Source organism: Raphanus sativus, chromosome 6 (genome assembly GCF_000801105.2).
Source record: "Raphanus sativus cultivar WK10039 chromosome 6, ASM80110v3, whole genome shotgun sequence".
In the NCBI taxonomy this organism is placed as follows: domain Eukaryota; kingdom Viridiplantae; phylum Streptophyta; class Magnoliopsida; order Brassicales; family Brassicaceae; genus Raphanus; species Raphanus sativus.
Window position 1 is genome coordinate 37,302,073 of NC_079516.1, and position 13,261 is coordinate 37,315,333.

The following is a 13,261-nucleotide window of genomic DNA, read 5'->3' on the forward strand; positions in this document are numbered from 1 at the left end:
ACTCGCCTTATATTCGTAATTTGATTCGTATTCGCTTTAGAAAACCGAGTACTTGCCGTTAAAAAGGAAAATAACAAATAAAAAAATTTCACTACTTGCAAGGACAAAGAAAATATCAAGTATCGTTTCATTTTTTGGTATTTGCCTTGTTACTCATTCTATAAAGTATTTGTTATTTATTATATAATATTTGTTATTCCTTGCAAAGTAAGATTTATCTTGTCTTTTGTTTAGTAATGATTAATTACAATATTAGTTTAGTAATGATTAATTACAATATTATTTTGTTTAATAAACAAACAGCCATTATTAAATAAGATATTAAAGTTCTATATTAAAAAATCAAATCCATACTTTGTCATTCATCTTAGGGTTTTTAGTGATTAAAACCCACTATTTTTAAATCGTAAAATAAACCCTCAACTATTTTTCTAGTGTTTTAACCCCTCAACTTACAAATTGTTAGTGTATGTCACCCTCCGTCTATAATTCTGTAACGGAAGGTGATATACGTTAACGGTTTGTAAGTTAAGGGGTTAAAACACTAAAAAAAATAGTTGAAGGTTTATTTTACGATTCAAAAATAGTTGAGGGTTTTAATCAATAAAACACATTTCTAAACAAATTAGAAGGAAAAAAATGAATTAATGTTTCTCTAATTATCAAATATTTTTGTTAACTAAGAACATTTTAGTTTAGATAGTATGACTGTAAACTGATAGTGGAATGACAGTAGCATAAGTGAAGAAAAAAGGAGACTGTAAATCCAGTAAAAAAAAGTTGGTTATCGGATAATATGAATTCTATGTAAAAAAAAGTAATTAACCAAAAGAAAAATTGGAATGTTGGGACCCAGTTAAGAAAAGTATTTAAGATAATGAGTTAGGCCATCTGATGGAAATATCTAATTGTGAATAAAACTTATTTACTTGAAATTCGTATTATCTGATAACCAATTTTTTAACTGGGTTTACAGCTTCTTTTTTTTTCTTCGCTTAGACTATTACCGTCCCATTGTCAAGTTTATAGTCATATTGTCTAAGTTAAGATGTTCTTAGTTAACAAAAAATATTTGATAACTAAAGAAATATCAACTCATTTATCTATTTCCTTCTAATTTGTTTAAATGTGTTTTAGTGATTAAAACCCTCAACTATTTTTGAATCATAAAATAAATCATCAACTATTTTTTTAGTGTTTTAATCCATTAACTTACAAATCGTTAACGTATATCACCTTCCATTACAGAATTATAGACGGAGGGTGACATACACTAATAATTTATAAGTTGAGGGGTTAAAACACTAAAAAAATAATTAAAAGTTTATTTTACGATTTAAAAATAGTTGAGGGTTTTAATCACTAAAAACCCTTCATCTTACTAACAAAAAATCTCTATTATCTTTTCTACGATACGACTTGTACTCTCTTAAGGTTTCAAATGCCAGTTCCACACACACACCAAATTCCTCTTAAAACTTTTGATTTAGTTACAAAAATTCTTTCGAATCTGTCACCTCTGTCGCTCTTTCAATATTTAGAATGTTTATTTTCATTTTTGTCTACTTCTTCAAAAATTCATGTGATATTTGGATGTTAAAAATTTAGAATATGTGTCTTTTTATATAAATAATCAAGAAACAATTACTTGATTTAACAAATAACAAGGCAAGACAAATTACTTGCAAGTATCAATTTTTTTTCTTCAAATACTTGTTTCAAGCAAGTCAAATACCAAGTCGTAAAATAAATTATTCGGACAACCTAAATCAAATAGCAAGTAACCAAGAAATGGGAAATACTTGCCTCGTGCCTATCCCTAATTTTGGTTAGTCACCAAGTATAATTTAATTTAGCTATTTGTCACTAAATTTCTTAGCTTAGTTGCTAAGAGTTTAATTATATATTTAGTTTACTTAGTTTGTGCCAGTTTGTCACCAAATGAATTTATCTTAATCAGTAACTTAGTTTATAGTTTAGACATACCTAAGTTTTACTTAGTTTTCATTTTTACACTAAATTAGATTTTTACTCAATAAATTTATAAAATTCTATGTACACATATCTAGTTTTTACTTAGATCGGGAAACTTGAAAAATAGTTCCAACAAATATATACTAACATTCATGCACAAAACATATGAAAAAATCATAAATTTAATGATATTTCATTTCAATTAATAATATACACCAATATTCTTGCACTAAATATATGCAAATTTCAATAGAAAAAAAGTACTTGAATTTGACTTCATAAGCAATTTAGTTAGGAAAAGATGAAAACTGATACGAAACCCCAAGGAAATTAACCAATTTATTTTAAAACTAGACTTGAAACCATTGAATCTTACTCAAACTTGAAAGTAAGAGTAGATGTTACTTTTAAAAGATATTTCAGAACCCCCTAAAGCCTCAAAATTAGCTTTTACTAGAAGGAAGAGAGACCAGCAAGCTGTCTAAACTTCTCGTAAGAGACCCAAAACACAAACTGCCATGGTCCAAGCCTCCCCCATGTCGGCAAAAAGCCTTTCCACAAAGCGCTTACTCCTTCAAACCTAACCGTCTTCACCAAACAATCGTACGAACTTCTGTACACACCTTTCTCCCCTTGATTCATCATCCTCGTCTTCACCACATCAGCAGGACAACTCAGAGTCGTGGAAGCAAGACCGGACATGATAGATGCAAGAGTGTGCGCGTAAATGTTATCCCCGCCCGAGATCTTTCTCTCGATCACAAAGTGTTTGGCGTGATCGTAGCAAGCTAGCTCACCCATATTCACTAGAAACGCTCTCTGAATGTTCGGAACAACACCTTTCCATAACCCTCTCACTCCTTCCGATTGTAGGATTCTAGCGAAAGCTTCGACTGGTCCAGAGTACCTCGGTTTCAGACCTTGGCTCACCAATCTACCATCTGCTTGCATTCTCACTTTCACCAAATCAGCAGGGCTAGCCACTACCTGTGCATTGCTAGTAAGAACACAACACAAGAATCATTTTCGTTAGGCCTAGAACCTAAAGATATAAACAAACGTAAAAAAAAAAGGTATCATCTTTATGCAATCGTAGAACTAACAAGAAGCAAAATGTTGGATTCAGAAACCAAAGATTATGACTTTCTGAACATTCAACCAAATCAAGAAACGCCAAGAAATCAAGAAACGCCAAGAAACCAAGAAACTTGGGGAGATTCATGAACAAAGAAGCATCCTTTTTTACCTGAGCTAAAACACCAGAGATCCCTCCGAGGAGAGCCTTTGTGACTAAAGGAAGAGACTCGCCGTCCTTACTAGCTTCGGATCTGACTAAGATCCCTTTCAGATTCTCGTACCCGATGATTCTGATCGGCGTGTAGAACAGGTGCCTTATGATCGCCGGAGAGAGACCTTTGTAGAGACCCATCATCCCTTCCTGCCTCATGATCTCAGAGACGACTCCGATAGCGCCGACACGGTGAGCGGAAGCGGATCCGGAAGCATAGCCATGGAGCTGCATTCTGGTCTTTGTGAGATCGATCGGAAACGTAACTGACTCAGCGACCATCGCCGATAGTGAAGCGAGCAGGATCCTCTTTTGGGTTGGTGCTTCTCCGCTCACCATTTTCCACCGGCGGATAGGCTACCAAGTGAGAGTCGCAAAGTTTAACAACCCAAAACTGATTTTCGCTCTAGTCTATTGCCTATGAAACGACGTCGTCGGTTACACTAACACAATACTATTTCCCATGATACTATTTCCCATGTAACCGTGTTCACTCATTTTTATGTATATTTTTCCTTTTTTTTTCTTTAACTCAAACATCAATTTTATACTCCCTCTATTTTTTTTATTGTAAGTAGTTTAAGCAAAATTTATTTGTTGCACAATATAAGTAGTTTTCATAAATTTAAATATTTTCTATTTTTATTGGATTAAATGTGACCAGTCAAATAATATTTACTTATGTATTATTGGTTTAACTACACCTAATTTATACATCCAATGCTACTTTAAAAAAAATCAATGACTTTCTTAATATTTATGCATTCATCTAAAACTATTTACATAAAAACAGAGGGATTATTTACCAAAAAAGGGATACGTGATTCTACATTACACAAATATTTTGACCTCACTTACGAACAAAAGAATTTAGTATCATCTAGGATCACTACTTGTATTCTACACTACCAAATAAATTTTTTTGTCTTAATTTCATTTCAATGAATTCAAACTCTTCCGACGACTCAGAAGAAATCGGTTCTTAAACCTACTAATTGGACCACACGAGACAAGAGCATTGTGTTCCATAGATGACAAACACTATCCCAAAGCCAAATCTAAGCTTCACATACTCTCTCCCTTTAATATTCTTTCCCTTTAATATTCTCTCTTTTTGATGTCAAAAAAAATGCGCTCTATCTATTATTTTAAATTGTGTTTAAAATTGTTGCATAAATATTACAAAAATTCAAAATTTTATATAATTTATCTTGGATATATAAAAATAACATTAAATCAAATAAATTCAACCAATAAAAGTTTGCAGTATTTGTAATTGATCAAATATTAAATAAGATTAATTTTTATCTTGAATATTGAGAACATCATGAAACAAAATAAAAATTGTTAAACACTGCTTAAAGTGGAGATAGGGAGGGAGTAGAATTTTAGAGATAACATGCCAAAGTGGCAAAAATGAAGTTCCCCTAGACAGTATTTTCAGCTCCTCCCATTTCATATCCTCAAAAAAAAAACAAATTTTAGAAAACGAAAATACGATGAGCTCCTTCACCACCAAAACTCCGCCACCCTATCTCCGCCTGTCAAGTTACCATCGCCCAACAATCTCCGTCATTTCCTGCGCCGGAGAATCCCAACAAGACAGCTTCACTAGCCGGAGAACCCTGACATCGCTTATAACCCTCACGGCCCTCGGGGCCGGTGCCACCGCCACGTCAGCAGCATTAGCACAGGAGAAATGGGGAACTAGGTCTTTCATAAAGGAGAAATATTTCCAGCCAGGGTTATCGCCGGAGGACGCGGCGGCGCGTATAAAACAGACGGCGGAAGGATTAAGAGACATGAGGGAGATGCTGGACCATATGTCTTGGAGGTATGTCATATTCTACATAAGATTAAAACAGGCTTATCTGTCTCAGGATTTGACCAATGCCATGAACATCTTGCCGGAGAGTCGCCGGAATGATTACGTTCAAGCGGCAAATCAGCTAGTCAGCAACATGAGTGAGGTATATATAAGTTAAGTAATTAATGCTTTATAAAAAATGTTTAAACATTGGTGTTTTCGTTTCTCTATATATCATTGAGCTAAATTATATAACTGTTGAATTCATATTTTATAAAATGCATATAATGTTCAAAAGATTTAAATAATCTGGAATTCAAATACCATAATATTATATTATATATTTACAAGAAAAATGTAAATCAAACCATACTCGAATAGTTAAATTTGCGTTAATTGTATTTGTATTTTCATATTTAACGTCGACAATGGTATTTCAGATTTTTTTATCAATGTTTTATAATATTTTTTTTTATAATTAACTTTGTTAAATGTTTTCGATGCAATGCAATAGTTGGATTTCTACGTACGGACGCCAAAGGTGTATGAGTCGTATCTCTACTACGAGAAGACATTGAAATCGATAGACGATGTGGTGGAGCTTCTTGCTTAGTTGTATTTGTACTAAATATAATTTACCTCTGTATTCATTACATTACATTGCATTACAAATATTTTACATCATATAAAAACTTCAAAGTCCATATTGTAGAGATTAGATACACATTTCGCCACGATTTTGGATGTTAAATTGGAGATATATCTTAGTGGCGAGAGAGAGATATAGCTGAACTAATAACAGTAAGCATGAGCAAGACCACTGCGCCGAAAGAACCAATGAGAGATCCTGAGATGCGTTCGCAGAATCCATCAAACTGCTGGCAGATCGGCGGCCAATTAGCAGTTGTGTTCCCCTCGTGAGCTAAATACACGGTTGCTGTTGCTGCAGATGCACCACAGCTCACCAAAGCCAACATCACCTTGTTATATATACATAGAAACAACATTTTGAGTGATTGGCTCGTTAGATACGCAATTGCATATATGGGTTATATAAGATATAGGTTGTCTTCTGACACAAGTTATTCATGTTGTAATAACTAATAGTACGTGTAGTGTTATAGAAGAGGAGTACAACCATATACTCATGAGAGACTAGCTATAGGTGCAGTTTTAGAGAGGAGTAACCAAAAGTTAATTACCGTATCGATGGCGAGCAAGATGATTCTTGAGGTTTTAGCTTTAGTACTGATAATATGAAAGATACTAACAGGTAGTGAAAGAACCAAATATCCACCAGCAACCGCGTTTGCAACCACGAAGAACCTATGAAACAAAGCAATATGGTTGGTTACCTTTGGAAAAAAATATATCAAACTAACGTAATTCATCTCTGAATCTTTTACATGAGCGTTGGTAAGTCGCTGTATTTAGCTTTAAGGAGTACAAGCTGAGTCAAAGAGACAACTGATTCTTGTGTTGTTCCCATGGCGAGTGCGCTTCCTATTGTTCCAAAAACAGCAAATAACCGAAAAACAAATCCAAGAGTCGATATTCCTTTCTTTATAATCAGCTTTGGCTCCAGTGTTATAACTTTTCTAGATGATGCGGAAGTTTCACCAACTTCAATTTGCTTTTCTTCCTCCATTCTTTTCTCTGTGGGTGTTACACAAAAGACTCTGTCCACAATTTATATGGATGTCCACAGTGAAGAAAATTCAAGAAGTGGTTAAGACTTTGAATAGTTTATAATGGGATATAAGAAAATTGTGTATTCATATAAAGACAGAGAGTTTAGGTTTTTGCTGAGGACATACAATGAGCAAAGATTAATTTGTAATCTCGTGTTTATCCTCTCTTTACCTGCTCTGATTTGTTACATCGACCAACAACCGATAAGAGCTCTCTTTTTGGCATTATACTCATGTCCTTAGTTAGTCAATAATCTAGTAAATTACTTTGAAGTGTTTACTAAAGCTTGAACTAGTGAGATAAGAGCAAAGGAAGAAAAATATTCAGAACATCCTAACATAAATCTCAGGCATAATAAAGAAATGTCAAAAAAGATTGAGGCTTCATAGACGATGTAAACTGTAATTCATTCTTACAGTTAGATGTTGTAGGAGGACAAGTAATAGCTAGTGCCTTGTGCCATGCCATGTTTGTTTGCAAAAGAGGTTACTTAATTACCAAATAGTAGAAATGAAAAACTACTGAAATTCAAATAGTATAACCAAAGTAGATAAAATAAATTAGGAAACAAAAAGATGTAAGGGAAGACACCATTCTGTTTACATATCTTATGTGAATTGCATAGAGAAACTTTTTATTTTTAATTATTACAAATAAAAAATTACATCATATAAGTTTCTGAAACTGTAGAACACTCTGAGTCTTGTTTGGTCTTCTGGATAAAACTCGAAACCATAAACCATTACCTTTCTAAGATAAGCTTTTCTCGCTTTAAGAAACATGGTTTCTTCTCTTGGAATTCGAATTCTGCAACCACAAACCATATACTTAAGTGAAATATCTTGATAAAGAGCAACGCCTAGTATTTATTTCATTGTTACAAGTACATACCAGTTTACTGTAATCTTGATCTCTGGAACCATCACGCTTTGCGTATTTGGATTTCTTTGAAGATTCAGATACTTGAGAGATATACGGAAAAGATGTTGGTAGCAAGACAAGTCCATGATTCATGTCAAAAGCATTAGCTCTTAATCGCAAGATTACTTGCGTGAGAGCTTTCATAGCTGCATCAGGACTTCCTGTAATCTGACCCCAACAAAACAGAATATCAGCTTAGTTTTAACATCAAAGGGTTCTAATAATACAATCCGAACTATGTGTGTTTAAGTTACCTGAACCATCTCCTCATCTTCTCGTGCAATTTTTGGTACATTCTCCTTTTGAAGGATACGTATATTAGCTCGTGTTACACTCCTCATCTCGGATATAACAGCACCACCTTTTCCAATGAGGCATCCGATGTGGGAACTCGAAACAAGTAAACGAGTGGAGATTGTTGAATCATTTGTATCTTTACCAGCTCTCTCACTGCATCGCTCTTGTAAACGTATGGCTGCATTCACCGTTGGAGATGGATCCTCGTAGAACTATACACACAAAAAAAGAAGCAGATCCATTTATTTAAGTAATAAGATGTTTGTATGAGATATATTTTGGTTACCTCTTTTGATGAAATGAAAATGATGCTATCATCTTCTTCAGTTTCTGAGGTATTGACTCTAATGGTTGCACCAGTTTCTTGCCTGATCTGATTAATGAAACCACCACCTTTCCCTATTACACCTCCAACATTTTCAGCTGGACAGATGAAACAAACACAAAACTCAGTTGCATCGGCTAAGTCTCTGCGTGCGGTGTAGTTTCTGTGAGAGCTAGTCAATGGTGCACACATCAACATCCCACCGGGTTGATACATTGTACTTGGAGAAGAGAGGAGAGAGTGCTGAAACCGTGACGGATTATCATGAAGCAATGAAGCAACTTGATAAAGAGCCTCTCTAACAATCAGAGGCTCTCCAATAATCTGGAAAAAAATCAACCAACAACACACACATAAGGCCTGGTCCAAACCATTTTTAATTTTAACTATTTTTAAGAGATCAGACCTCTCCCAAACCATTAGATTCCTAGTATTAGAGTTTTAGCCACTAGGCGAACTCCATGTTGGTTAGAAACAAGACTTGTGAGAGTGTATCACCTGAAGAAGCTCATCATGGCTCAAAGGCAAAGCATAGGGAGGTAGGTTATCTTTAATGACACGAATCTGAGCACTGGTTTCGGTACGCAGCTTCTGGATAACTTGTCCGCCTTTCCCGATAACGCAACCGATCTGGTCTGACGGCACAAGCATCCTCACAGTAACCATTTTTTTTCCGACAAGATCCTCATCACCATCGTCATCATCGTCATTACTGTCCGCTACAACCATGTCATGAACCTTGAAAAGAGCATCCAAAGAAGGACAAACAAGCTCTCCGTCGTCTCCAAAATGATTCAACTCATCACTAGCAGAATATATTGTAACGACACGCTCCTCACAACCGGGCAAAGCTTCGTTGATTCTCATGTTTGATTTTGTCTCGGACCTTATCTGCTTTGCGATCTCACCCCCTTTGCCGATGATGCTCCCCGTCTTTCTCACAGGGCATAAGTAACGATACACAGTGTCTTCAGGGCCGATAACGTTGTGATCTGTATCAACATCATGAAGATTTCTTCTCTTACTTCCTCCATTTCCAGTATACTCAGATTGGAAGTTAGATCTCTTACCATGGATGTTCCTCGTAGTACTAGCCATCTCAACAGTGACGACAATGCCCAGGAAGCTGGATGAAGAAAAAAAAAAAAGAGAATTGTTGTTCATATATCATCACAAAACAGAGACGTACGTACGAGTACTGTTGAAATTATTAAATTCAGTTCCAAATTGGGCGGAACCAGCTCCATGTCTAGACGGGGGCACATCAATTGTTTTCATTATGTCTGGTTGTAAAATCATAAAAACAGTACATAAACTAGAATTAATTAGTAAAGAAAATTCAAAATCAGTAGGTAGCATATGCCCCCGTAAGTCTTCATGTGCGTCCGCCACTTCCATAGGAAGATGAAAAAACTCAACCAAGGATGATCAGATCTCGGCAACTCAATAAAAAGGTTTAGTTTCTTAATTTGGAAATTTTCAGACATAAACAGCTGGACTTCATCGGTCAACTATGCTAAATCAGGAAACAAGTAGACATTATATCACATCTGTATCCAGAAACTAGTTTTCTACGAAAATTGAGATCACGAGAACCATTACGAACCCAACTGGTCAAGATCAACAACACATCACCGACCAAGATTTACGAGTTTACATGATGAACTCGATTTTACCAATATTCAGAAATTTGAACATGCAAATACTTACCGATGAATAATTATTCAGCCGTCCGTCTTGCCGGAGAAATGTCGCCGCTTATCTCTTCGCCTTCTGCTGCTTCTATGGTGTTTTATTTTGGGTTTGAAAGCAGACAAAACAAGTAATGGGGCTAGGCTAACGTTTATAAATGTAAACAAACATCTGTAGGTTAAGCTTGACAGGTGGCTTTTTAGCTGTGTAATTTAACATTTCTTCGGGACGTGACGGCACATATTAATAATGTCTAACCATCATTTAATTAAAAAAAATACATGTACGGTAACTGAACTTAAAATAAATTAATTATTTTCACTATATTACTGTCTATGACGAAATAATTAGTAAGACTCTGTTAAAACAATATGATAAATTAATAATTTTTTGTACTTCCGAGGCTAGTGATGATTACTTGATTAATACTGATTAAATCGATATAAAAAAAAAAGAATTTCTTACAAAACTTTAACCTCACCAACTACATGCATTAAGTTATGTCCAAACATCGTTATAGTTTGGTGAACTAATATTTTGAATTGCTAACGACTACATAAATGTTGACAAAAATGTAGCAATCTTTATTTTAGATTTTAGATGTTGCATTTTATAGTGTTATTTTTTTTTTTGAAAATACATTTTATAGTGTTGTTTATATAAACAGTTAAGAAACTTTTGAAGATTAACTCGGACAATTAATGAAACGAATAGAAAGAATTAAATTATTATTGACTTTTTGAACAAAAATTATTATAAGTTATAATTTTGTTATTCAACTTTTGTCTGGGGGTGGCATAGGATTTGTGTGTAGCTGTGAATTATAGTATCATGAAATAAAATTACCCAACTAGTCTGAACGAACTAGTCTTTGGTTGGCATGGCTCGATTGAGACTTTTTATATCTAGTTTATAAAGAATAATAAAAGTATATAATATGTATGTAAATAATGATGATAAAGGCAAACTAGCATAGTTAAATTATCAATCGATAGGCTGTATTAAACTAGTTGGCAGATATGCGTAGAAATTTGATAGTCAACGTCGTTAAAAATTGCTAATATTATTCATCAATTCAATAATCGGTTGAAAATAATTAAAAAGCGGTATTTCAAAATATTCAGAGAAACTAACTACGCCTAATCTTTATAAATAAAGTTGAACTATCTGTCTCTTTATATTTTTTTTGGTTAGGAAAAAAATTGAACTCTGTCCGGCAATATTGTTAAAACCGGACCGGTAAACGAACCAGATTTTTTTTGAGTCATGGATCAATGTGGTTCGACCAGCTTCGATCCGGGTTTGATTAGACTAAACTAAATTTAATGATATTTTGAATATATATATTCTTACAAAGATAAAGATCATATCAAATAAAATATTTCAATAACAATAATGTTTAGAAATTTTAAAAAAGTAACAAACTAAAAATGTAATAAAAGTAATAGAACAATGTAATAGTTCAAATCTCAAATCAATAAAAAAATATATTTAAATTTTATTTTCTGGGTTTTTGTCACTCCAAATCTTCATCACCTTTACAAAAATTATACACATTAGTTAAAAATTTATACTATGAAATAAAAATTAAAAATTATACGATGATTGAGTTCTTCAAATCTAAATTTTCAATTCTTAAAATCTTCGAAACAAAAACAATACCTTGAGAAGTAGATTTCTTGTAAGTTGCAATCTTGCATAGACGTCAAAGATTCAAGAGAAAAATATGAGATGACTTTACCTTAATAATCTGAATCCTATTTTTATTTCAAAAAGGAAATTTTAATTGTTTTATTAATAAAATTTTGGCTTATACAAGAAGCAGGGTTTAGCCGGTTCGTTGGGTCGCCGGTTTCACGGGTTTTAAATGGTTCAATAGGGATTTTTAACCGGTTTAATTATAGTTGGGTTTTGGTATTAACTCAACTCGCATTTGTGTCCGGTTCGTGGTTGAACCTGGTCCGACCGCCGGTTCGGTCCGGATTTAATAACATTGCTGTCTGGTTAAGCTATTCACGTCGCTCTGTAGAGAAAGAGTTTCATGACACGTGTCGTCGCGGTGGGTAGTTAGTGCGTTTCACGCGAAGTGCTTTCCTCTCGCGTGTGTGCGTATTTCTCTCGCGAGTGTGTCTTTTTTTTTTCGCGAGTGTGTGTCTTTCTTTGATTAAAACCAATTGTGTTTCATAGGTTACGCCCATTTTAGCCAACTCCCTTTAGGATTAGGGTCCTTCTTCCTCTTCTTCGTTCTTTGATTAAAACCAACTGTGATCTGCCTTTGAAAGTGCGGATTTTTTTTGTTGTTTTTTAGTATAAAAATTAACTATTATTTGTCGGGTTGTTCGTAGCTAAGTGGCAACTGAGCTTTGCCTTCGGGTCCTGACATTAGAGATTCGATCTCTTCTTACCTCAGTTTGAGGATTTCGGTCCAAAGTGACCATTGACAAAAAAAAAGATTAACTATTATTCGTTTTATTATATAAACCATAACATGATCATGTTTCAATTATGCGGGTTTGTAATAGTGTATACAATATGGCGAAATTTAAAATGCGTATTACAACCGTTTTATGTTTGTAAATAAGGTAAACAATGTTTTATCCGAAATTCTTACTTGGGCTATTATATAATTTTAAAGATTTATAATTATATAAATTATTGCTAAACATATAAAGTGATCAATATTTTGTTTTTTTCTCTATAAAATAAAAATAAATAGAACAAATATTTGGTCAAAAGTGATTTGCATGAATTTATAACTTTTTATTAAAGAACATATAATTTTTTTTTTTTTGAAAATAATGTTTGAATTTTAAAAAGTGTTTTCATATTCGACCCAGATCTGCTGAACTGGTAGACCTGTACCATGTATATAATCTAGTTCGGATTTAATGAAAAATCGCTAATTAAAAATCCGATAGAACCTGGTAAAAACCCTAAAATTCATTATTAACATGTGATCTAATACCAATGATCGAATAAAACACAAAATATCTGATAGTATTTTTATTTTTTATTAAATTAATCACATACTTTTTAATACTACATAAACGTGTGGTCTTTAAACTTAAACTCAACTTTTATTATGTCATCCAAATAAAAAAAAAGATAATATAAAAACTTATTAATATGACAATATTAGTTTATTTTTGTTATTAATGACCTATTATAAGTTTGTATCTATTTCTTATTTTTGATTTAAAATTAATTTTATGATACATAGATTTAAGAAAATAACATTATAATGTCATTATGTTTTTTTATTAAT

The 13,261-nt window shown here is 33.4% G+C and overlaps 4 protein-coding genes across 5 annotated transcripts; 1 reads left to right on the plus strand and 3 right to left on the minus strand.

Annotated features, from left to right (window-relative positions):
* Positions 1 to 2,148: 2,148 nt before the first annotated feature.
* LOC108807107 (mitochondrial uncoupling protein 3) lies at positions 2,149 to 3,682 on the minus strand. The gene is made up of 2 exons (XM_018579361.2): positions 3,221 to 3,682; positions 2,149 to 2,961 (listed from the first exon to the last, which is right to left on the minus strand). The coding sequence occupies exons 1-2, from the start codon at positions 3,599 to 3,601 to the stop codon at positions 2,428 to 2,430; spliced, it is 915 nt and encodes a 304-aa protein (XP_018434863.2). The 5' UTR covers positions 3,602 to 3,682; the 3' UTR covers positions 2,149 to 2,427.
* Positions 3,683 to 4,651: 969 nt separating this feature from the next.
* On the plus strand, positions 4,652 to 5,773 carry LOC108809370 (photosynthetic NDH subunit of lumenal location 2, chloroplastic). Its single transcript, XM_018581515.2, has 2 exons — positions 4,652 to 5,232; positions 5,584 to 5,773. The coding sequence occupies exons 1-2, from the start codon at positions 4,762 to 4,764 to the stop codon at positions 5,680 to 5,682; spliced, it is 570 nt and encodes a 189-aa protein (XP_018437017.1). The 5' UTR covers positions 4,652 to 4,761; the 3' UTR covers positions 5,683 to 5,773.
* A 56-nt stretch (positions 5,774 to 5,829) lies between these two features.
* Positions 5,830 to 6,741, minus strand: LOC108809369 (casparian strip membrane protein 6). Its single transcript, XM_018581514.2, has 3 exons — positions 6,476 to 6,741; positions 6,272 to 6,395; positions 5,830 to 6,049 (listed from the first exon to the last, which is right to left on the minus strand). Exons 1-3 carry the CDS (start codon positions 6,715 to 6,717, stop codon positions 5,834 to 5,836), a joined length of 582 nt encoding a protein of 193 aa, XP_018437016.1. The 5' UTR covers positions 6,718 to 6,741; the 3' UTR covers positions 5,830 to 5,833.
* A 553-nt stretch (positions 6,742 to 7,294) lies between these two features.
* On the minus strand, positions 7,295 to 10,174 carry LOC108806377 (KH domain-containing protein HEN4). 2 transcript variants are annotated; one of them, XM_018578473.2, is made up of 7 exons: positions 10,015 to 10,173; positions 9,375 to 9,430; positions 8,803 to 9,296; positions 8,266 to 8,628; positions 7,937 to 8,191; positions 7,653 to 7,850; positions 7,295 to 7,568 (listed from the first exon to the last, which is right to left on the minus strand). In XM_018578473.2, exons 2-7 carry the CDS (start codon positions 9,400 to 9,402, stop codon positions 7,533 to 7,535), a joined length of 1,374 nt encoding a protein of 457 aa, XP_018433975.1. In that variant the 5' UTR covers positions 9,403 to 9,430; positions 10,015 to 10,173; the 3' UTR covers positions 7,295 to 7,532. The 2 variants fall into 2 exon arrangements, with proteins under 2 accessions (XP_018433975.1, XP_018433974.1); XM_018578472.2 differs by having other exon boundaries at positions 8,803 to 9,430; positions 10,015 to 10,174.
* Positions 10,175 to 13,261: the final 3,087 nt, after the last annotated feature.